The following is a 21,913-nucleotide window of genomic DNA, read 5'->3' as shown; positions in this document are numbered from 1 at the left end:
CAGCCCAATAAAATAACTGGAAATCAATCTATCAATCAGTGGTATTAAGCGCTTTCTGTGTACATGCACTATACTAAGTGCTTGGGAGAGCATTTACAAGAGTTGGTAAACATGTTCCCTGCCCACAGGGAGCTTGCAGTCCAGACAGGCATTAAAATAAATTATGAATACTCATTCATTGTCGGATTTATTGAGCGCTTACTGTGTGCAAAGCACTGAGAAGCAGCGTGGTTCAGTGGAAAGAGCATGGGCTTGGGAGTCAGAGGTCATGGGTTCAAATCCTGTCTCCGCCACTTGTCAGCTGTGTGACTTTGGGCAAGTCACTTAACTTCTCTGTGCCTCAGTTACCTCATCTGTAAAATGGGGATTAAGATTGTGAGCCCCACATGGGACAACGTGATCACCTTGTATCCTCCCGTGCTCTTAGAACAGTGCTTTGTACATAGTAAGCGCTTAACAATTACCAAAATTGTTACTATTATTATTATTATTAAATAGAGACAATCCCTGCCCACAACAGGCTCACAGTCTAGAAGGGGGAAGACAGACATCACAACAAGTAAACAGGCAGGATACGTGCATTAGTGCTGTGCGGCTTAGGGTGGAGTGAATATCAAGTGCTTAAAGGGTACAGATCCAAGTGCAAGGGTGACACTGAAGAGAGAGGGAGTAGGAGAAATGAGGGCTTAGTTGGGGAAGGCCTCTTGGAGGAGATGGGAATTTTAGTAAGACTTCTAAAGTGGGGAGAGTGAAGGGAATCAGTGAAGTAAGTTATTATGAATATCTCTTTCCAGAATGTTTTGATATTTACCTGCTCTCTATCCTTTCTTGCCTCCGTCATACCTTAATGGAGTGCGATTTCATCAGGAAAGAATTGTTCTAATGCTGCTAAGTAGAAAATTCAGAATTTCAATATTCATTATCCTATGAGAAACAGCATGGCCTAGTGGCAAGAGCATGGGCTTGGGAGTCAGAGGACGTAAGTTCTAATCCTGGCTCTGCCACTCGTCTGCTGTGTGACCTTGGGCAAGTAACTTAACTGCTCTGTGCCTCAGAACCCTCATGTGTAAAATGGCGATTAAGACTGTGAGCCCCAAGTGGGACAGGGACTGTGTCCAACCTGATTAGTTTGTATCATGTATCCCAGTGCTTAGAACAGTGCTTAGCACATAGTAAGCACTTAACAAATACCATAATTATTATTATTATGTAAAGCAAATAGGAGTTTCTGGTGGGTGGTTAACCGCTGGGAGGCTCTTGAGGAAATGGGGAGGCTTGGGGTGTACTTTTTTAGAAAAATGATCCAGGGTGCAGAGTAAGGATTGGAGCCGACACTCTGCTGAGTTGCCTCAGGTGGTCCGAGGCCATTTTACATAGGAACTACTGGCTACTGTCCACCGGGACACAAAGAACTCATTCTCAGCTGGAGCTGAGGAGGATCCATTTCTCCAGCGACCATCCCTTCATTTTACCTCTCCCTGTGCCTACTCTGCCTTCGGCCGTCTGAGGACACAGTGAAAAACACAAGACAGGTGTGACTGTCTGACACCCTGGTGACCGAGACTGGCCTTTCTACTTGACATTATCAACAGCTGCCTGCCTTCAGATCAACTCAGCCACCTGTTTACTCCTAAATATTCTCCCCTTCCTCTCAAAGACCCAAGGACTCACATTTAGTTCAGGCAGTTAATCAACAGAACCCCCATATTAAGCTGTTTTTGCTGCTGATAACCTTTCTTATAACCCATAACCTCTGACCTCACCATGTTCCCTCAGTTACCCCACTCTAATCATCACATCCCTGTCCTTTCTTCCCAGCACCTCTCCCCATTCCCTCCCCCACCCCATTCCTGTCCTCCTTTCCCAGTATCTGAAGTCCTGTGAATCTCCAGGGTAAGTTTTTTATTAAAAGTTGTAACATTTCCATCTTTGCTGAGTGGGCAATTAATACAGGTGTTAATTATGTTTACATTAGTGCCAGCTATTGTTTTATTATTTTCCACTAGGGCTTGAGGGAAGATCAAAAATGCAAAATAAAGTGGTCAGTTACATTTCAGTTACTTATGAGAACTGCTTCTTCATTTGTAAATATTCAGATTTCTGAATTTAGCAGAATGTTTTCTTTTTTTTCCCCTGAACGCTCAATAAAGAATGGTACATTTCGTATCATCTTAGCACATCATTGGAAGGAGAAAAATAATCTAAGGGGATTTACCTGATGTGTCACTGAAACCATTCCTTAAGTCTAGCTAGCACCAAAAAGCAAAATTGCCTTTTATTTTTATGCAGTTCATCCAATAATCAGGTAAGTGCTTAGTACAGTGCTCTGCACACAGTAAGCGTTCAGTAAATACGATTGAATGAATAAGCACTCAATAAACAATTGATTGAAGATGCTCATTGTGGGCAGGGAACTTGTCTACTGACTCTGTTCCATCATCTGTAAAATGGGGATTAGGATGGTGAGCCCCATGTGGGACATGGACTGTGTCCAACCTGATTATCTTGTATCTACCCCAACACTTAGTACAGTGCCTGGCACATAGTAAGTGCCTAACAAATACCATTAAAAAAAATCTGGGTCAATAAGCTTGTGGGGGTGATGGCCACTACTGACCCCATGCTTGAGTGACAGCTGGGAAGGAGGTGGGGTAGCAGAGGGGTGAAGGGGCAGTTGTGTGTGTAGGGGGGGATCATTAGCAAATCCCCATTTCTTAAGCTCTTATGTTTTATCCCAAGTGGAAGTGCACAGCCCAAGTGAGGTAAAGGGTTAAATCTAGCCTCAATTTTCCCTTGGCAAATTGACTATGCCCTTGGCTGTGTACCTCCTAAGCACTTTGATACTCATCCCAGTCCCACAGCACTTATGCACATATCCTTCTAATCTACTATTCCCCTTAGCTGTAATCATTTTATTCATTCATTCGATTGTATTTATTGAGTCCTTACTGTGTGCAGAGCACTGTACTAAGTGCTTGGAAAGTACAATTCAGCAGTAAAGAGAGACAATTCCTGCCCACACTGGGTTTACAGCCTGGAAGGGGTAGGGGGGGAGGCAGACATCAAAATAAGTTAACAGGCATCAATATAAATAAAATAGAATTATAGATATATACCTGTCTCCCCCTCTAAAGTGTAAACTCCTTGTGGGAAGGGATCCCATCTACTAACTCTGTTATATTGGACTTTCCCAATCAGTACAGTGTTCTGCACACAATACGGACTCAATAAATTCCATTGATTGACTAATTGATTGATCAGCCCAGAGGGATTCTAAAGACCAAAACTATACACTTTGGAGGCCTGAATGATCTGACTGGGCTGTCCATTTGCATGAGTAAGCGAGAAAATTGCTTACTCCTCCACTTCATTTGAGTTGCCATAGCCAATAAAATCCCCCTAAGGTTCTTCTAACATTGATTCAAACTGCCCAAAGAGTAGGGCAGAAACAAATATCACACTTTCATAGATGGTGCCACTGGCACAATAATGACTTTGGACTTAAGGACTAGCAATTCAATGAAGTTTATTAGTCTAGGGAGAAATTGTTCTTTGAGAAGGGTGCCTCTGTTAAATTCAGGATTTTTTTTCCACATTTCGATTAAACCCAGTTTTCCTAAAATGCAAGGGCTGGGTTCTTAACCATGCATAACAGAAAACTCATGCGGAAGTACTCCCAGGGTTTGACGCCGCATGCATACATGTGTGTGTAAGCTCTTCACACTACAATGTCCTGTGAACAACCAGTCTTGCAGTGTCAGAGAAACGTTCCCTATTATCATCCTCATCAATGGCAATTATTCAGTACTTGCTGGGGGCAGAGCTGTATTAATTGCTTGTAAGAGTAGAAAAGAGAAGACCCAGGAGCTGCCCTCATGGAGCTTACAGTTTAGTGGGGGAGACCAATACTTAAATACATTCTAATAGGGGTGAGTACCAGAATATAGAAAGTATGAACAGAAGTGCTGTGGGGGCTGTGATGACTAAAGTGCTTAGGTGGTGTGGAAAGGATATAAGGCAGAAAAATCAGAGATGATTTAGGGGCAACCTCTTGGAGGACATGTGAAGAAGGGCTGAAGTGGTAGTTGGATATAAAATGGGGAAATTAGAGAGTAATCAGTTCATCCATTCAAGCAATCTGGGAGATCTGTGGTCTGTCATACGAAGGGGGAGGGAGTAAGCCAGGGGTCAACAGTTGGAGAGATGAGAATGAGGCACACTGAGTAGGTTAATGTGAGAGGGGAATTAATATTGCAAACTGGATGGTAGTGGAAGAAGAAAGTGGATAAGTAGATGAGAGAGAGAGAGCTTATTAAGTGCTTGAAAGTCATCCAATAGTCATCCAATTTCTGCTTGATGTGGAGAGAAATGAGTAGCCATTGGAGGTGTTTGGGGAATGGGTAGACAGGCGCAGAATGGTGTTTTAGAAAAATAATCTCAGCAGAGTGATGTATGGACTGGAGAGGAGAGAGACTGGGGGTAGGGAAATCAGCCAGGAGGCTGATGCCGTAGGTGGAATGTGACAAGCGCCAAAACCGCTGTGGTGGCAATTTGGGTGGAGAGGAAGGAGTGGATCCTGGAAATGTTGTGGGGGAAGAAGTGATGGAATTTGGTGACAGATTGGATGTGGGATGGGAAGAGACGGAGGAGTCAAGGATGATGCCAAGGTTCTGAGCTTGACAGAAGGAGGGGATGGTGGTGGTGTTGGGAAGGGATGGGAAAGTTAGGTGGAGAAGAGGATTTGGGAGGGAAGATGAAGAGTTCATTTTTAGACGTTCCCTAATTCCCTAAAAGCTTTCCAGCCAAAATGCATAGTGAAACCATGTGTTCTGGAAGAACTGGGTGTACTTATAGCTGCCTGCTTGTATTTCATTAAACTTTCCACATATTAAAGAATCACCTTTTGGGATAAAATTCGAACAAAATTTGCAGCAAGCAAAATCCCTGCCCAAGAAACCATTTGAATAGCAATTCGGAGGCAGTGAGGCCTAGTGGAAAGAGCACTTGGCTGGGAGCCAGGAGACCTGGGTTCTAAACCTTATTCCTCCACTTGCCTGCTGTGTGACCTCAGGTGAGTTACTTCACCTCTTTGTGCCTCAGGTTCCTCATCTGCAAAAAGAGGATAAAACACCTGCTATCTGAGACTGTGAACTGCAGTGTGGAACAGGGACTGTGTCTGATATCATTATCTTGTAGCACAGTGCTTGACTCATAGTCAGCGCTTAATAAAACCCATCAACATTATTAATTTGTACCTTAATTTTTTCATATTCAAATCCATGAAAAATGGTGTTTTGAGGTGGTTAACTAAATTACCTAATATTTCTCCTTGCTGAAGAAACTATTTTCTATGTAAAAGTCAGTGGCTTCCTCAAACTGAGCCAGCTGTGCAGATTTTCTTCCTACACTGCCCTGAAAACTGTCACCCATATTGTTCCAAGAAGGTTAAACTGCTGGGCTTGATCCTTTGCAGAGAAGAAACAGAAGACAGTGATTTCAAATTTTCATGAATGCAGTGTTTGTCAGTGACTTCTAATCCTATCAATCCTGGATGTTTGAATTAGACATGTAAAATGTAACGATAATTAGGGTGGATATTCATTCCTCAAAGAACTGTTCAGTTCATCCTTTCAAGCAATCCTAGAAATAGCACACTGTCTAGGAGTGGATGCTGAGCGAGGTGCTGGGGTATTCCAAGGTGCTGAGATGGCCATCCCTGACACCATGTAGTTGTCCAGAGCCATGCTGCAGCTCCAGAAACAATTAAGGACATTTTCTAAGCCTAAGGCATGCTCTCCCGTTCTTTGAGCTCTACCTAAAAATAGCCCAGCCCTGCTCTGCTGTAGCTCCAGCCCCACTGAGCCTCTGCAGCAGAACAGGGCTGGGCTATTTTTAAGAAGGCTTGGAGAAACACCTGAGAGGTAGCCTGTGTCTAATACTTGAAAAGGGCAGTTAGCAAATTTATCCTGTCTTGCTAGCCTTCCTGCACCTAATGCTGGGACTGCTTGCTAGAGGGCAGACTTTGCTGGGGCCTAGTACCCTCTGCTCTTTTTTCATTCCCAATGATTTCCAATCAATCAATCAGTGGCATTTATTGAGGGCTTACTCTGGGCCAGGGGGGACTATCCTAAGCGCCCAGGAGAGTACAATACAGTGGAGTTGGTAGACACGATACCTGCCCTCGAGGAGCTTACAACAGGGCGCCTCAGCTGTCCTGCCAAGCCTCCACCTTGCTTTCAAGAAAGTGGGAGTTGGCAAGAGCCATTGGTGAGAAGCATGGCCTAGGCATGGCCTAGTGGATAAAGCCCGGGCCTGAGAGCTAGAGGACTTTGGTTCTAATCCTGGCTCCACCATATGCCTTCTGTGTTACCTTGGACAATAATAATGATAATTATGGTATTCGGTAAACGTTTACTATGTGCCAGGCACTGTGCTAAGCACTGGGGTGGATACAAGCAAATCAGGTTGGACACATTCCATGTCCCACTTGGGGCTCCCAGTCCTGATCCCCATTTTACAGATGAGGTAACTGAGGCACAGGGAAGTGAAGTGACTTGCCCAAGGCCACACAGCAGACAAGTAGCGGAGCCAGGATTAGAATCCATGACCTGACTCCCAGGCCCATACTCTATCCACTAAGCTATGTCACTTAACTTCTTGTGGGCAGAGAAAATGTCTATCGACTCTGTTGTATTGTACTCTCCCAAGTGCTTAGTACAGTGCTCTGCACACAGTAAGAGCTCAATGTGATTGATTCTCTGTGCCTGAGTTTCCTCAACTAGAAAATGGGGATTCAAAGCCTGTTCTCCCTCCTACTTGACTGTGAGCCTCCTGTGGGACAGGAACTGTATCTGGCCTGATTGACTTTCATTCATTCAATCATATTTACTGTACCAAGGCAACAGTGGAAGAGATGAGCTGTTCCTTAGCTAGGGCCTCTTTAACCACTGGTAAACTAGGTGGCTGCCTAAGGCCCCCCACTTATCCATGATGCTGACTTGTCAGATCTTTTCCTGTTCCCTCCACTCCCCCGATCTCCATCACTCGATGATCTTACCACTCTGCTCTGAGGTAGGCCAAAATCTCCCCAAAAAATCCCCAAAGAGAGCCAGAGAACAGAGGCCGTGAACACGGTTGTCTGGATGTCCTCCTATCCTCCTCTTATCACTCCGGTCGTTCATTCTCAGTCTCTTTTGCAGGCTCTTCCTCCCCCTCCCATCCCCTTACTGTGGGGGTTCCCCAAGGTTCAGTTCTTGGTCCCCTTCTACACTCGGTGACCTCATTTGCTCCCGCGGCTTCAACTATCATCTCTATGCTGATGATACCCAGATCTACATCTCTGCCCCTGCTCTCTCCCCCTCCCTCCAGGCTCGCATCTCCTCCTGCCTTCAGGACATCTCCATCTGGATGTCTGCCCGCCACCTAAAACTCAACATGTCCAAGACTGAACTCCTTGTCTTCCCTCCCAAACCTTGCCCTCTCCCTGACTTTCCCATCACTGTTGACGGCACTACCATCCTTCCCGTCTCACAAGCCCGCAGCCTTGGTGTCATCCTCGACTCCGCTTTCTCATTCACCCCTCACATCCAAGCCATCACCAAAACCTGCCGGTCTCAGCTCCGCAACATCCGCCCTTTCTTCTCCATCCAAACCACTACCCTGCTCGTTCAAGCTCTCATCCTATCCCGTCTGGACTACTGCATTAGCCTTCTCTCTGATCTCCCATCCTTGTGTCTGTCCCAACTTCAATCCATACTTCATGCTGCTGCCCGGATTGTCTTTGTCCAGAAACGCTCTGGGCATGTTACTCCCCTCCTCAAATATCTCCAGTGGCTACCAATCAACCTACGCATCAGGCAGAAACTCCTCACCCTTGGCTTCAAGGCTCTCCATCACCTCGCCCCCTCCTACCTCACCTCCCTTCTCTCCTTCTACAGCCCAGCCCGCACCCTCCGCTCCTCTGCCGCTAATCTCGTCACTGTGCCTCAGTCTCGCCTGTCCCGCCGTCGACCCCCGGCCCACGTCCTCCCCCTGGCCTGGAATGCCCTCCCTCTGCCCATCCGCCAAGCTAGCTCTCTTCCTCCCTTCAAGGCCCTACTGAGAGCTCACCTCCTCCAGGAGGCCTTCCCAGACTGAGCCCCCTCCTTCCTCTCCCCCTCGTCCCCCTCTCCATCCCCCCGTCATACCTCCCTCCCTTCCCCACAGCACCTATATATATGTATATATGTTTGTACATATTTATTACTCTATTTTGCTTGTACTTATCTGTTGTATTTATTTTATTTTGTTAATATGTTTGGTTTTGTTCTCTGTCTCCCCCTTCTAGACTGTGAGCCCACTGTTGGGTAGGGACTGTCTCTATATGTTGCCAACTTGTACTTCCCAAGCACTTAGTACAGTGCTCTGCACACAGTAAGCACTCAATAAATACGATTTGATTGATTGATTGATTGGATGCGGCTGCTCCAGGGCGAGGAACTTTGGCCACTGGTTTTACAGTTCGGCCTCAGCCATGCTTCACACTGGCCCTGTCGCCAGATCATCAGAAGCTGACTGAATAGGCTATGGCAAACCTTGCAGAGTCATTCACCCCAAGTAGAAACAGTTTAGACTGCAGGTTGATTTTATTCCTTGGCCAATCTGTGATCTCTTAATGAGAAGGGTAAACTGAGTTCAACAGCTTGGAAGGGAAAGAGCAGAAAATCATCACAGAACCCAGAACTTAGCTTTACTTCACATTAGGTATGCACTGATAGATGCTGCAGTGTTAGCTGAAACTTCTAAAGGTACCTGCAAGCACAAATGAAAGAACCATTTAGAGGAAGAGGTTGGGTCATTGAAGAGCTCTGAGAATGGCATATTTTAGAGATGTACAGATGTGGACATATCTGTAAATTATTTGCATTAATGTCTATCTCCCCCCTCTGGACCCTATGCTTGTTGTGGGCAGGGAACATGTCTACCAACTCTGTTATATTGTACTAGTGGAAGAACCCGGGCCTGGGACTCAGAGGACCTGGGTTCTAATCCTGGTTCTGCTACTTGTCTGCTTTGTGACCCTGGGCAAGTCATTTCACTTCTTTGGGCCTCTGTTTCCTCATCTGTAAAATGGGACTATAACTGTGAGCCCCATGTGGGACCAGGACTTTGTCCAACCCGAGTATTTTGTATCTACCCCAGTGCTTATTACAGTGCCTGGTACATAGCAAATACTACGGTTATTATTATTATTATGTGCTTAGTACAGGGCTCTGCATACATTAAGTGCTCAATTGATTGATTGATTTTAGGCTTTTGAAAAGGAACATGGAATGTCATCATGGAAAACCAACAGTGAGAGGAGAGCTTTTCCTGAAAGTGGAGAGAACCTAGTTCAGTGAGTTTGGAGGAGTCAATAGGTGCCCAGGACGGCAGTGAACCTTTGTGGATTGAAGTGTTATATTGGAAAAATGAGCAATTTCCATGTCTCACTCTCTTGAAGCTCTACCCTGGAGAAAGATTCCCCCTTAGACCTCGTACTGGGACCCACAAACCCAAGTCTCCAAGAAGAAAGCCATAGGGCGAAGTAGCAGATATGACCAAATTACTTTAAGATCTGTTTCATGAGTATGGGCAAACACTCGTTTAAACCATTAGGCGATACAATTAGATAAATACTATTAAATATGTTTCTCCATTGATGCTGATGCAGTGTGTTGGTACGACTGAACAGACTCACAGATAACTCACTTTTCTTACGGATTACACGTTAGCTGCTGCTCAGTTAAAGTGTCGTAGTCCTCTGCTCGTAGAGTTTGAGGTTCCGCAGCTATTTCCAGTGTATTATTCCTGATCCAAAAGAGCCCCTGTCCTCAAACCCTTGTGACTGCAAGTGGTGGAAAAAACAGTTGTATATGGCTTCAAAAAGGCAGTTCAGAAATCTCACTAGCCTTTCGCATGAGCGTCTTATTGATGTTGAAGCTCATAGTCATGGACATCACTAGCTTGAAGAAGGACAGCCAACTCTGGTGGGTCTTATTTTCAAGTTTTATTAAAATTCTTGCTTGCCCACATCCTCATTTCTTTAATAAAACCATTTTTTTATACTCGAAAGCATTCTTTGTTGTTTCTCTAAGACTCAGTTTCTCCCTCCACGTATACAAGTTATTCTGATTGCCTCCACCCATCTCTTCAAACAGAAATGGGCCTGGGAATGTGCAATACAAAATTTGAAAAGCATAAAAATAAAATCATCTCAGCGTTGGCCATCAAAATCTTGGGAGATCGGGGTCAATCGGGCTTTTTCCACTGCAGTAACTGAGTTTTTGGTCTTCACCATCACACAATACCTCAGATTTCTCAATCCAACTGTACATTTTATTATGCCTATTTGGACAACTTTATTTACATGTGTACAAATACCTACTGTCTGGATACTTTTTTTTTTTACAATTTCATTTGATTTACAAAAACAGAACCGCAAAATAACTTAGGTTACTAATACTGTACAAAAATAAAACTGATTAAAACAGTTGTAAAGATTGGAATTTTACAGTGTTACAGATCATTCATCTTAAACAATCTATCCAGGATAAATATGTGCTAAATATCTGCAAACGGACAACTAATCTGTTTCTGTAATTATACACTACCAAATATAGTTCTCAAAAGAAGCATGATGAGTAGCTATACCTTAAAGTCATAGCATCTTTCCACAATGGTGAAGAGCTTATCTTTTCCTAACCCAGAAGAGCAGTTATCTTAACTCAACACTATTGATTTTCCAGAATATGACATCTACCTATAGCATTAGACGAAACTATTTTCTTCCTTTTTAACACTTGCAAGAGTCTTCCAAAATTCAGTTTGGTTAAAAAAGTAAAAAATATTACTATTCTGTGGTTGGATTTTTACAAGTTAAATCCATGGTCTTTTTAATATAAAAAGTAACCGTTTCATAGTTTTAGTGTTCAATGAACTCTAATCATCCTATTTGGACTACCTCAATATAATAAATCTAATTAGAATGCTGGTTCCTATTTGTGAACTTTTAAAGCAGAATTTATCACAACGAATAAAAAGTAGCCTTGAGTTTATACATCATTAAAACATAAGGTCATATCAAGTCTGTGTGTTTTAGAACCGCTTATGAAAGCAATTAGCAACATTTTGGGGAAGTAATTGTGCATTTTTTTTTACAAGTGCTCCATTCGCCCAGAAAACAGTACTAGACGAGAGCAGTGCTCCTCTTCAATCTATAAAGATTGGTCTTTATTTGACTTTGTTTCACTTTTAGGTTATTTTTGTTTATTTAGTTTTGGGGAGATTTTTTGTTGTTGGTTTTTTGCCTGGGGGAATTTGAGTTTAAAAAGGTAGTGAGTTGTTCCCTACTGGCAAAATTCTGCCCACTTAATAGGTAACATTAAGAATATCAGAAAGCAGAACTGTTCCATGAGTTCAGCAGAAAATAGGCTGCATACCTATTTTACATGGAAGAACAAATGTCCTTAAAACATACTTTGGACACCAGAAATTAACGTTTGGTTTTAAAATAAGTGTTTCAAACAGCTGAAACAGAGGTAGAAAGTGTTCTTGATTTTCCTGACATGTTTTCACTTGAGAAAACTCATTCATTTTTAGTCCATAGACTGCATAAAAGCAGTTGTCTTCAAAGGATTAATAATAAAATTTCACAAGTAAAAATACTAGGCAGGCATTTTTTTTTAATTGGAAGCCAAATACTACTGTGACATTTTTTTCTCTGAGCATCTCACATCCTTGTTTTTTATTGGAAGAGGCAAAATGATCAGTTAACTGCAGGAATGAAACCTGACTTCAACTCGTTCACACCCTGGATATAAACTTGGGTGTAATGAAATTACCTGCTTTAAAGATGTGCTGACAAAGATGCTCAGAAAGTTTTATTTCTGCAAAGAAAAATGTAAACATATTTCCCCACCATCGTGCTAATGTGCCTCAATTCAGGTCTCTTCTGGCATTTACAAGGCTGAAAATACAATTTTTTTTTTTAAAAAAAGCTCACCGTTTAACTTAAGGATCAAAAAATACGTCATTTTCTGTTATATAATTGATGGAGTGATGTAGTGGTCTTAGTTCACGGTAGACACACGAATACAGCATACAGAGTGGTGAGGTCTATGCTGGAAGTGATCCCCTGATCTATTTGGTGGATTGTTCAGTAGTTGCAAATCCCTTCACTTCCTCCATTAAAAGGGCTTTGTTTCAAGATCACATGGCTAAGATTATGTCAGAGGAGCCTCTGAAATAATTGAAGAAGTTTTCATTGGTTTTCTTTCTGCCTCTAAGTTCTATTTTTTTTTTTTAATTCTCTCTCCTGTCAGGGGAAGTTTTGTATAAAGATGGGAAGAACCGTTAAGAAAATAACAGAAGGACTCAAATCAAAACCAAGTCTATCCGTGGTGCTCTAGTGCAGTCAATGATGGGAACAGAAAAGACTGAAACATTTGAAAAAGTTAATAGTTAACACTCTTAGCTTGGAAACATTTTCTCCTCCAACAATGTTTGCATTGTATAGTCCTGCTCTCTTTCCTTGTCCCTGCCATGCTCTCGTAGGGTAGTGTCTGTTTAGCCTAGCAAGTAAAATAGAAGCAAATTACAATAGGCTGTCCCCATCCCCACCCCCTAAATTTTTGTTTAACTTTAAAGCATGTGCTTTACTTATATGACATTTTTACTAGAAATTTTTAAAAGTGCAGCTTATGATCAAAAGTATACTTCATACAAAGGAAGCTTTAAAGGTTCTGTACTTAACAGGTTGTCGCTACTTAAAAATTCAACTTCTGCATACCAATCAACTATATGTAACCCATGAACTTGTTTTAGACGACAGATCATGCTGGAGTAGATGAGGTCTTGCTTGCGTAAAGACAGCTGTGCTATGGCGTTTTTTCTTTCAAAAGTTCAGTTAGTCGGAGAGTGGTTTAGGCTAAAGAAATGTAGCACAAGGCAGCATCGCATTAAAAAAAAACCACACACTCTTTGACAGCAAGCACAAATAGCCTGGAATCACTCATATGATGCCCAGGTCAACCCACCCAGTCAGACATATGTACACCATTGTTGATTACAGTATACTCTCGATTATCTGGCCACAGAAAATCCATGGTGTTGAGAATTATCTGGGCCAATTTTTCAGAAAAAGAAATTGGCAAGGGGCGGGGGTGTGTGTGTCATTTTGGGGTTATCCGAAAGCACTTTTGAATTTTCCAATACTATACAAAAGACGCTTACAATCACTACGAATCTGGAGTCAATTTATGCACAAATGCCGGAGGGTTGGAGGATGAAAGCTGGCAAAGGGTCGAAAGGAACCCATCCTCTGCTGGCGAGCAGGGCTCAGGAAGTGCAGTCAGAGTACCGTACCTTGGGCGGCAGGAATCCTTCCTCCTGACTGACAGCTTGTCCCTTGCGTTTACTACGCATACTCACTGGGCAGTGAGCAGATCTGTGTTGTGGGGGAGGGAAGGAAGTTGGGAGGGTGGCGGGGGAGGGTATCCTGTCATAGCAATCCGGGGCTGTCCCGTTACTTTCCGCATGCAAGTCTCACCGGGAGAGTTTAATATCATTCAGGGCAGAGCGCGTCTGCCGCCCAGGTAGCAGAAATCCTTGCTCCGGGTTGCCAGGGGTTCAGTCTTGCCGGATGGTACAGTAGAGAGGCAGTCGGTACAGTAGTCACTTGACCAACCCCTTCTTAAGCATCAAGAGGAGTGAAGAGCAAAAACACAAACACGTCGTCATCCCCATGGAGCAAAAGCCGGAAGTCACAGCCAAGCTTGAGAAAGGGTCCTCGGTGACCTTGACGAGAATGGAGCCATTCACCGTCGGAAAGCTGACGGTGCGCGACATTCCAAAGCTGAAGACTGAAATCACCAACTTCATGCAAAACTGCAGACAGCTGAGGTGCGTTAAACAAGCGGAAGTCCATGAAAGATCACTCACTTCATGTGGAGCTTAACCCGGCTCTCTTTGAAGGGTTTCGCCCGCCACGAGCAAACGGGAAGCCTTATTGCAGGACCGGCACTTGTAAAACGGTCAGATATTTTGGGTTTGTTTTCCACACCCTAGGGATGGAAGGAGAGGTGGATGTATCTTCTGGTTGGCTCACCAGGCGGTAACAGCGCCATGGCCTCAGAGAGCTGAGCAGCAATAGAGAGAAACTGAGGGCTGACACGGAAGTTTTAGAGGACTTCATCAAAGAGTTTCAAGATTTCATTGCAAAAAACAACTTTCAACTGGATAAAAACACCATGCAGATGAAACTGGGCTCGATTGGAAATACCCTCCGAGAAGAACGTCGGCATTTGGAAACAAATGCCAAGCCCTCAGTTCCAAAGCATCAGAGGAACGTACGACACTCCTTGGTTGTAGCAATGCAACAGGGTCCCGCAAGATGAAGCTGGCAGGTGCGGGCAAAGCAAAGAAGCTTCGCTCATTCACGGATTCTCCAGCCTCTAATTTACCTGTCAGCTACTTCAACCAGAAAGGAGCACGGACGGATCATACAATTAAGGATCGGCTCCAACTTCAATGGGAGCCGCAAACTGAGGCCCGTTTTGGGGAACGTGGGCTGCCAGAATGGGCTGTGCTGCTTCTTGGCAATGCCCCATCCCAGTCTGGTGCAGAAGAGCTCACATCTGCGGATGGGAACATTTTCGTGAAGTACCTGCCGCCCAACATCACAGCCTGGATTCAACCGAGAGATCAAGGTGTGATTGACTGCCTAAAACTGCAATATCATGGGGCCCTGTTGCAACGCCACATTGCCAATAAAACCTCCTTCAAAACTTCCAAAACTTTTGTCTCTTGGAGTGCAGTGGAGCATAAGTTCCTTGAGAGCAAGAAACATGTCCTTTTCACCTCCAGTATACTCTCTTGAGTGCAGAGTATGGGGCTTGGCGTACAGTAGGTGCTCAGCAAATACCACTGATTGACTGATCGCCTATTAGGCGATCATGGCAGAAGATCTTGCCTGACCCTGGGGAGGAGACCAGAATCGCTCAAACTAGTGGGGAGGAAGTGGTCAAAAGTTTCACTGAAAGGTGTCAATGGCTTGAAGGCAGCAAGCCTGTGGGCCAGCAAAATGTGCTGGAATGGCTGCCCTTGGATGGGGGTGACTACTGCTACAAAGAGGTGCTGACAAGTGAAATCAGAGTCTACATCCAGGAACCTGAGAAAACAGCTCCTTCTGATGAAGAGAAAGACATCAGTGAGCATCTCCAAGACTACACTTACACTATAGAACAGTAACCACCGAGCTTGAGGCGGATGAAATATCAATTTGAAGGTGATCAAGGTCCATTGTTTTCAGCCGAAGCAGGGGATTGAAAAAAGCCTGAAAGGCAGGCTTTTACCAAAAAAAAAAAAAGAAAAAAAAATCCAACAAAGCCCCAAACAACAGGCTTTGATTTTTTGTTTCCCCCAAATCATGGTGGTTTTCATACCGTATTCTACTATAGCTAATCACACGGTCCTGTGTTTTAAAATTATTCTCTAGACTACAGCAATATATTGCTGCTGGCAAGTAATGAGATATCAGTGAAACTACCAACTTCGACTAGGCCGTATGGAGCACAATTTATTTAAGTTTCTCGGATTTCCGGTTCAACCGATCCGGAGTTTAGCCCGAATAATCAAGAGTATATTGTATTTGAGAAAATTCATCTGCCTCCCTCGAGCCAGAACTTATCTGCAGCCTTCCAAGGGGACCAAATATTGATTTTGAACTTCAGCTACATGTGCTTTTAAAAAACGCAGGAGAATTTGACTGTACAGCGGTGGAGTTGCTGTGCGATCAATGTGCATCTTTTGAGGGTGGCTGTTGTGGTTTGTCTGTGGTATTGTTTTGACAGTGTTCTTTCCACCCAGGCCTGGTCCATCCCTCAAAAGAGGGTGGGGTTGGTCTTTTTAGACCGCTTGATCATACTTGGGTGGAACTCGGTGTGGCGCCGGGCGTGCTTTGTCAGGTGGTCGCTCCTCATGAAGCGCTTTTCACAGAGTGGGCAGCGGAACTGCTTTTCCCCAGTGTGGGTTCGGTAGTGGCGGGTCAGCTCATCTGAGCGGGAAAACTTTTTAAGGCAGTCAGGCCAGGTACAAGGAAAGGGGCGTTCACCTAAGAGAAGGGAATCAAAACAACATTTTCAAGACCACGCTAACCCTACAGTTAACTTGAACAAAGACAAGAATACTTGATTTTTTTCCGGGCCACATCCCCCAAGCCCCCAATCCTCCACTGTCTAGGTGAGTCTAGGTGATGGGTGAGTCATTCTGTGAGCAAACCAAGTTGTGCCGACAAATGGGAATTTGGGAAGCGGGCTAGGCCTTTTGCGTCTCCTGTTTGATTTAACTGTTAATTACCCAGCTTCCCAGAATGTGGCTGGGAAATGAAGCTGCCCAGGCCTCAGTCCTGGTTCTGCCCACCGCACTGCCAGTTTGGGTTCACTTCAGCCTCAGTGCAGCATTGCTAATTGCCTCCCAATGTAGGGGATTGCTCTGTGTTTTTCCAGCAAACAACTCGAGACAATTATCTCCGGAAGACTGCAGCCCCAGATGCGAACAATGTTAATCTGAATGCAAAGAGGGAATGTTCTCCTAGACCTCTTCGATGAGGAAGATTGCTTTTCACCAATGGCACCGCTAGGGTTTTCCCAGAGGCCCCGCGATCAAGTGTCGGAAATGAGGTCCATTGAGTGCTATTTATTATCAGGCCATTTTCAAGTTCGAATTTCATTATTGCTCCCCTGATGGTTGCCTTTTCTTGTTTCCTCTTTCTTAATCCTTCCCTTGTACCCATTCTTCTAGATCTTAAGGACAAAAGAAATGCCTGGGTCAGACCAGTGGTCTCTATATATACCAGTATTCTGCCTTCAAGAGCGGTAACCAAGGCGACTGGGAGGAACTGTGTGGTGCTCTTCTAACACCCATCCTCATGACTGGGAGGCAGAAAGACCTCCTGGAAGGAACGTGAGACTAGGCATACAGGAGAGCCTGGTTTTGGTCCCGGCTCTTCCGCTGGCTGTGTGACCTTAAGCAAGTCAACTTGACCTCTCTGGACCTCTTTTCCTCATCTCTTTAAACATGGGAATGATACCTGCTTTCCCTATCTCTTGGACGGGAACACCGTGTGAAACAGAGACTGTGTCTGACCTAATTATCTGGTATCTATCTCAGCACATAGCACAGAGTAAATGCTTAATAAATACCACTATTAGTACATACCTTTTCTTGAACCTCTCTAAACCTTTCTTGAGCCTTCCATCATCTCTACCTTTTCCTCTATTGATCCACTTTGGGCCTATTCCGCTTGTATTTAGCCAACCCTTGAACCTATTGATATAGTGAACTTATTTTCTGCCTGCACAAATTCTTGGGGGAAAGAACTGCATATGCTTACTGTGGGAAAAAAATGTTTCTTTTTGTTGGTCTTACACCTAACAGTTCAAGCTATAGCCTCCCCTTGTTCCCCCTATCCCCACCCTTCCTGACTGTGCTCATTTCAAATCTGTCCCCTCACAGTCTTCATCTTTCCAGAAGAGTTCTAATCTTTTCCGTCCAGCTTTGTTCAAAAGCTGCACCAACCCTTCTCTCTACAAATTCCCTTCTTCTGAAGAGTGTGACAGAGAGAAGAGAGACTCACAGGTTTTGGGGAAGGATCAGGGAGAGAGTGAAAACTTACTGAAATCTGTGCTGGGTCACATTTTGGAAAGAAATGGATACTCCATAGCAGTGGAAAAGGTTTGCTTCTAAATTGCTAAGTAGATTTTAAGCACAGGGCAATTAATCAATGAAATTTATTGAGTGAGCAGTTACTGTGTGCAAAGCACTGTACTAAGCACTTAGGAGGCTACAATACAATAGAGTTGGTAGACACAATCCCTGCCCTCAAGAAGCTTACAGTTTAGTTAAGGGAGAAAGACACTGAAATAAACTATAGATAGGGGAAGCGGCAGAGTATAAGGATATATACATGAGTGCTGTAGGGGTGGGGGCGGGGTGAATATCAAAGGCTTATGGGGTACAGACCCAAATGCATAGATGATGCAAAAGGGAAGGAGATGAGAGCTTAGTCAGGTAAGGCTTCTTGGAGGAGATGTGATTTTAGCAGAGCTTTGAAGATGGGGAGAGCGGTGCTCTGTCGGATTTGAAGGGCAAGGGGAAGCTCCAGGCAGGTGGGAGGGTGTGAGAGAGGGCTCGATGGTGGGATTGAGGAGATCGAGGGAGAACTGAAGGGGACCAAGACCTGACTCTCCAGGGGCCCTCATGGTCAAGGAATGGAAGGCAGAGAAGCCGGTGAAAGAGAATGACTGAGGAGCAGCTAGAGAGCGAGGAGGAGAATGGGGGGAGGACAGTGGCAGAAGTGGATTTGAATGCTTTACTCCTATCTGAAGAACTTCTAGGAAGCCCAATAGAAACCTGGATCCAAGTCCCTATCTTGATCATTTTAGGGTATGCCTAATATCTAACATCCATTTTTTCAACTTGGAAAAGGGGACAGGTAAATTCTCCGCTGTGTCAGTAGCATAAAACATATACACACATTAAAGAGAAACTTGGCATAGTATCGTGAATGGTGGGAGCGAGGTTGAGGTCCTAAAGAAGTAGAAATAAAAGTGGGAGGGAAGGAAGGAGCAAAAGAGGTTCATTAATCTGTGACCCAGACTTACCACTTTCTTTAAGGAATACATTGGGTGACAAAACATCATTTCATGAGGTAATCCTCTAACCTGCCTTCCCTAGTACTTAATAGCAACAAGTCAACTGTAACATGGGGGTCAAGACTGTGAGCCCCATGTGGGACATGGACTGTGTCCAACCTGATTAGCTTGTTTCTACCCCAGCGTTTAGAACAGTGCCTGGCACATAGTAAGTGCTTAACAAATACCACAAAAAAAAAAACAGTCTGGCCAGACCCTAAGCATTGCCTTCTGCAGAAGTTGGACATATGTGCTACCTCTGCATCAATACTTGACTTCTAGCATGAGCAGGAATCCTATAAACTCCTGTGAAATCCTATAAACTCCATTTGGACCTGTATTAGATGACAGCTTCATTAGTGGTCAGCAGTGTTCAACATATGCAGTAAATGCTGCCACTGCTGCTGCTAACTGTGGTCTGAGTCTTCATTATCCACCTTCTCCTGCTCCAAAACTGAGAGGAGAAGAGTTAGTAAGATCATTTCTGGGTTTCCCTTCAAAGCCCTACTGAGAGCGCACCTCCTCCAGGAGGCCTTCCCAGACTGAGCCCCCTCCTTCCTCTCCCCCTCCTCACCCTCCCCACCCCCCTGCCTTACCTCCTTCCCCTCCCCACAGCACTTGTATATATGTATATATGTTTGTACGTATTCATTACTGTATTTATTTATTTTATTTGTACATGTTTATTCTATTTATTTTATTTTGTTAATATGTTTTGTTTTGTTCTCTGTCTCCCCCTTCTAGACTGTGAGCCCACTGTTGGGTAGGGACCGTCTCTATATGTTGCCAACTTGTACTTCCCAAGCACTTAGTACAGTGCTCTGCACACAGTAAGCGCTCAATAAATACGATTGAATGAATGAATGAATGGGTCTTCTATGTGGGCCAGAATATTTTGCCCCTCAGGCAGGGATATACTATTTCAGAGGCTGTTCTCCCAAATTTGTTTCCATTCCCTTTCCCCCTTTTTTCCCTCCTCAAATCAAAATAATACATACCAAAAATCTGCCCTTGGTCATGGAAAGAAGATTTAAAGACCTAGTATTTCCATTTCATGGTGTTGTGGGAAGGGACTCTTGTGAACAATGTTTAGTTTGAGAGCTTGTATAACTTTTTTTTTACGTGGATACTCTTTCCCTGCATGTGAAGCCAGCCTGAATTTATACAAGGAATAATCATTTCTGGTGGAATTGAATAATAATAATACTGATACTTGTTAAGCACTTACTAAGTGCCGAGTACTGTTGTAAGAGCTTGGGTAGTTAAAAGTTAATCAGGTTGGACACAGTCCCTGTCCCACATGGGGCTCACAGTCTTAATCCCCATTTTACAGATGAGGGAACTGAGGCACAGAGAAGTGAAGTGACTTGCCCAAGGTCACACAGCAGACATGTAGCAGAGCTGGGATTAGAACCCAAGTTCTCTGACTCCCAGGCCCGTGTTCTTTCCACTAGGCCATGCTGCTTCCACTATGAAAGACTACGACCTTTTCTCGAGAGAGCCTGGACATTTTCTGTTTGCTTGAAGGCAGCTGAGCAATTCGGTGCAAATGAGAAATTCCTCACTTCACTCCAAGATGCCCCTCAAAGTCCATCACATTGAGCAGACGAGATGTTTGGGGAAATATTTCCACTGGGTAAGATTACCTTCTATTTGGAAATGCCAGGAATACTCAGCATATTCAAGCTGGCATATTTGAACAGGGCTTCTCTTTTTTTTGCCATACTGAATAAAATTCCAAAGTATAAGACAAGGCTGATTTTTCCTTATGTTTAGTGTATCTGGGGTTTCCTCCTCCTCCTCCTTGCCCTCCTTCTCCTCCTCCTCCTTCCCCACTTCCTCCTACTTTGGTATTTGCATTTGTAAAAGGAAAGTAGCCTCGACTACAGTAAAAATAAATCCTCCTTCAAGCCCAGAGTTGCCAAGCAGTCATGCCAATGTTGCCAAACACAGAAAAGCACAGATTGGGAAGCTGAGGAAAAAGAGAAGGCGGGGGTAAAGAGGGAGAATTTAGGGAAAAGGACCAAAAGTTCGTGTCTCTTTTTGATGGCTGCTCCAGGTTTGGAAGTGCGGTAAGAAATCAGGCCAGCTTGGGGAAATCTGAGAATATAGAAATGCAGTTATCCATTAACATCTGGCAGGCTTCCAGGAATAAAGTCATCGAGTACACACAGATGAAAGTGGATTTTTCAGAAACTTCATGTGCAAAACCAATCCAGTAAATGGCAGATGAGGAATTTTGTGGTGCATTCAGGAATATTGCATATAACTCTCTCCTTGATGCATATCTTTTCCATTCATGTTCATTTTGAAAATCATCAGGGAACAGATTAGCCCAGTAGTGGAATAGACATTTGTTCTCCTGGAGAATTGATGCCTTCAGTGCTGTGCATGCCTTGGCAGTAATAAAATAGTTTGCTCTCTATTTTTTTTATGGTATTTGTTAAGCATGTACTATGTGCCAGGCACTGTACTAAGTGCTGAGGTAGATACAAGTTAATCAGGTGGGGCACAGTCCCTGTCCCACATGGAGCTGACAGTCTTAATCCCCATTTTACAGATGAGGTAACTGAGGCACAGAGAAGTGAAATGACTTGCCCAAGGTGACACAGCAGACAAGTGGTGGAGCCGGAATTAGAACCCAGGTCTTTCTGACAACCAGGCCCATGCTCTCTCACATTACCTGGATATTATTCTACTCTCTCATTATCGGTTGTGAGAACCCCTTGCTTCCTCCCTTTCACTTCAAGTTTATCCTTTCCTGCCTTAACTCAGCCCTCTCTTCTGCCAGACAAAACTATTTCTCCTCCCTTATTGACACCCATGCCCATCACCCCCGCCAGCTCTTCCGTACATTCAACTCCCTTCTCAGGCCCCCGGTTCCTCCCCCTCCTCCTTCCCTCACCCGCAACGATCTGGCCTCCTACTTCATTAACAAAATTAAATCCATCAGGTCCGACCTCCCCAAAGTCTCTTCCCCCCTTTCTCCAACCCCCCGGCTCTCAACACTCTCTGCTACTCTCCCATCCTTCCCAGCAGTATCCTCAGAGGAACTCTCCTCCCTCCTCTCAAGTGCTACTCCGGCCACCTGTGCTTCTGACCCCATTCCCTCTCATCTTATGAAATCTCTCGCTCCATCCCTTCTCCCCTCCTTAACTTCCATCTTCAACCGCTCACTCTCCACTGGTTCCTTCCCCTCTGCC

At 44.3% G+C, this 21,913-nt stretch overlaps 1 protein-coding gene across 1 annotated transcript in view; it reads right to left on the bottom strand.

Annotated features, from left to right (window-relative positions):
• Positions 1-10,014: 10,014 nt before the first annotated feature.
• The window catches only part of KLF9 (Kruppel like factor 9), a 30,200-nt gene continuing 18,301 nt past the window's right edge, over positions 10,015-21,913 (bottom strand). The window contains exon 2 of the mRNA XM_038769910.1: positions 10,015-16,129. Coding sequence (XP_038625838.1) covers positions 15,900-16,129 — 230 coding nt within the window. The 3' untranslated portion in view covers positions 10,015-15,899. The remainder of the gene's footprint in view (positions 16,130-21,913) is intronic.

The sequence above is a fragment of the Tachyglossus aculeatus genome, chromosome X4, assembly GCF_015852505.1.
Source record: "Tachyglossus aculeatus isolate mTacAcu1 chromosome X4, mTacAcu1.pri, whole genome shotgun sequence".
Lineage (NCBI taxonomy): Eukaryota > Metazoa > Chordata > Mammalia > Monotremata > Tachyglossidae > Tachyglossus > Tachyglossus aculeatus.
This window is presented reverse-complemented; position numbering and strand designations above follow the sequence as displayed.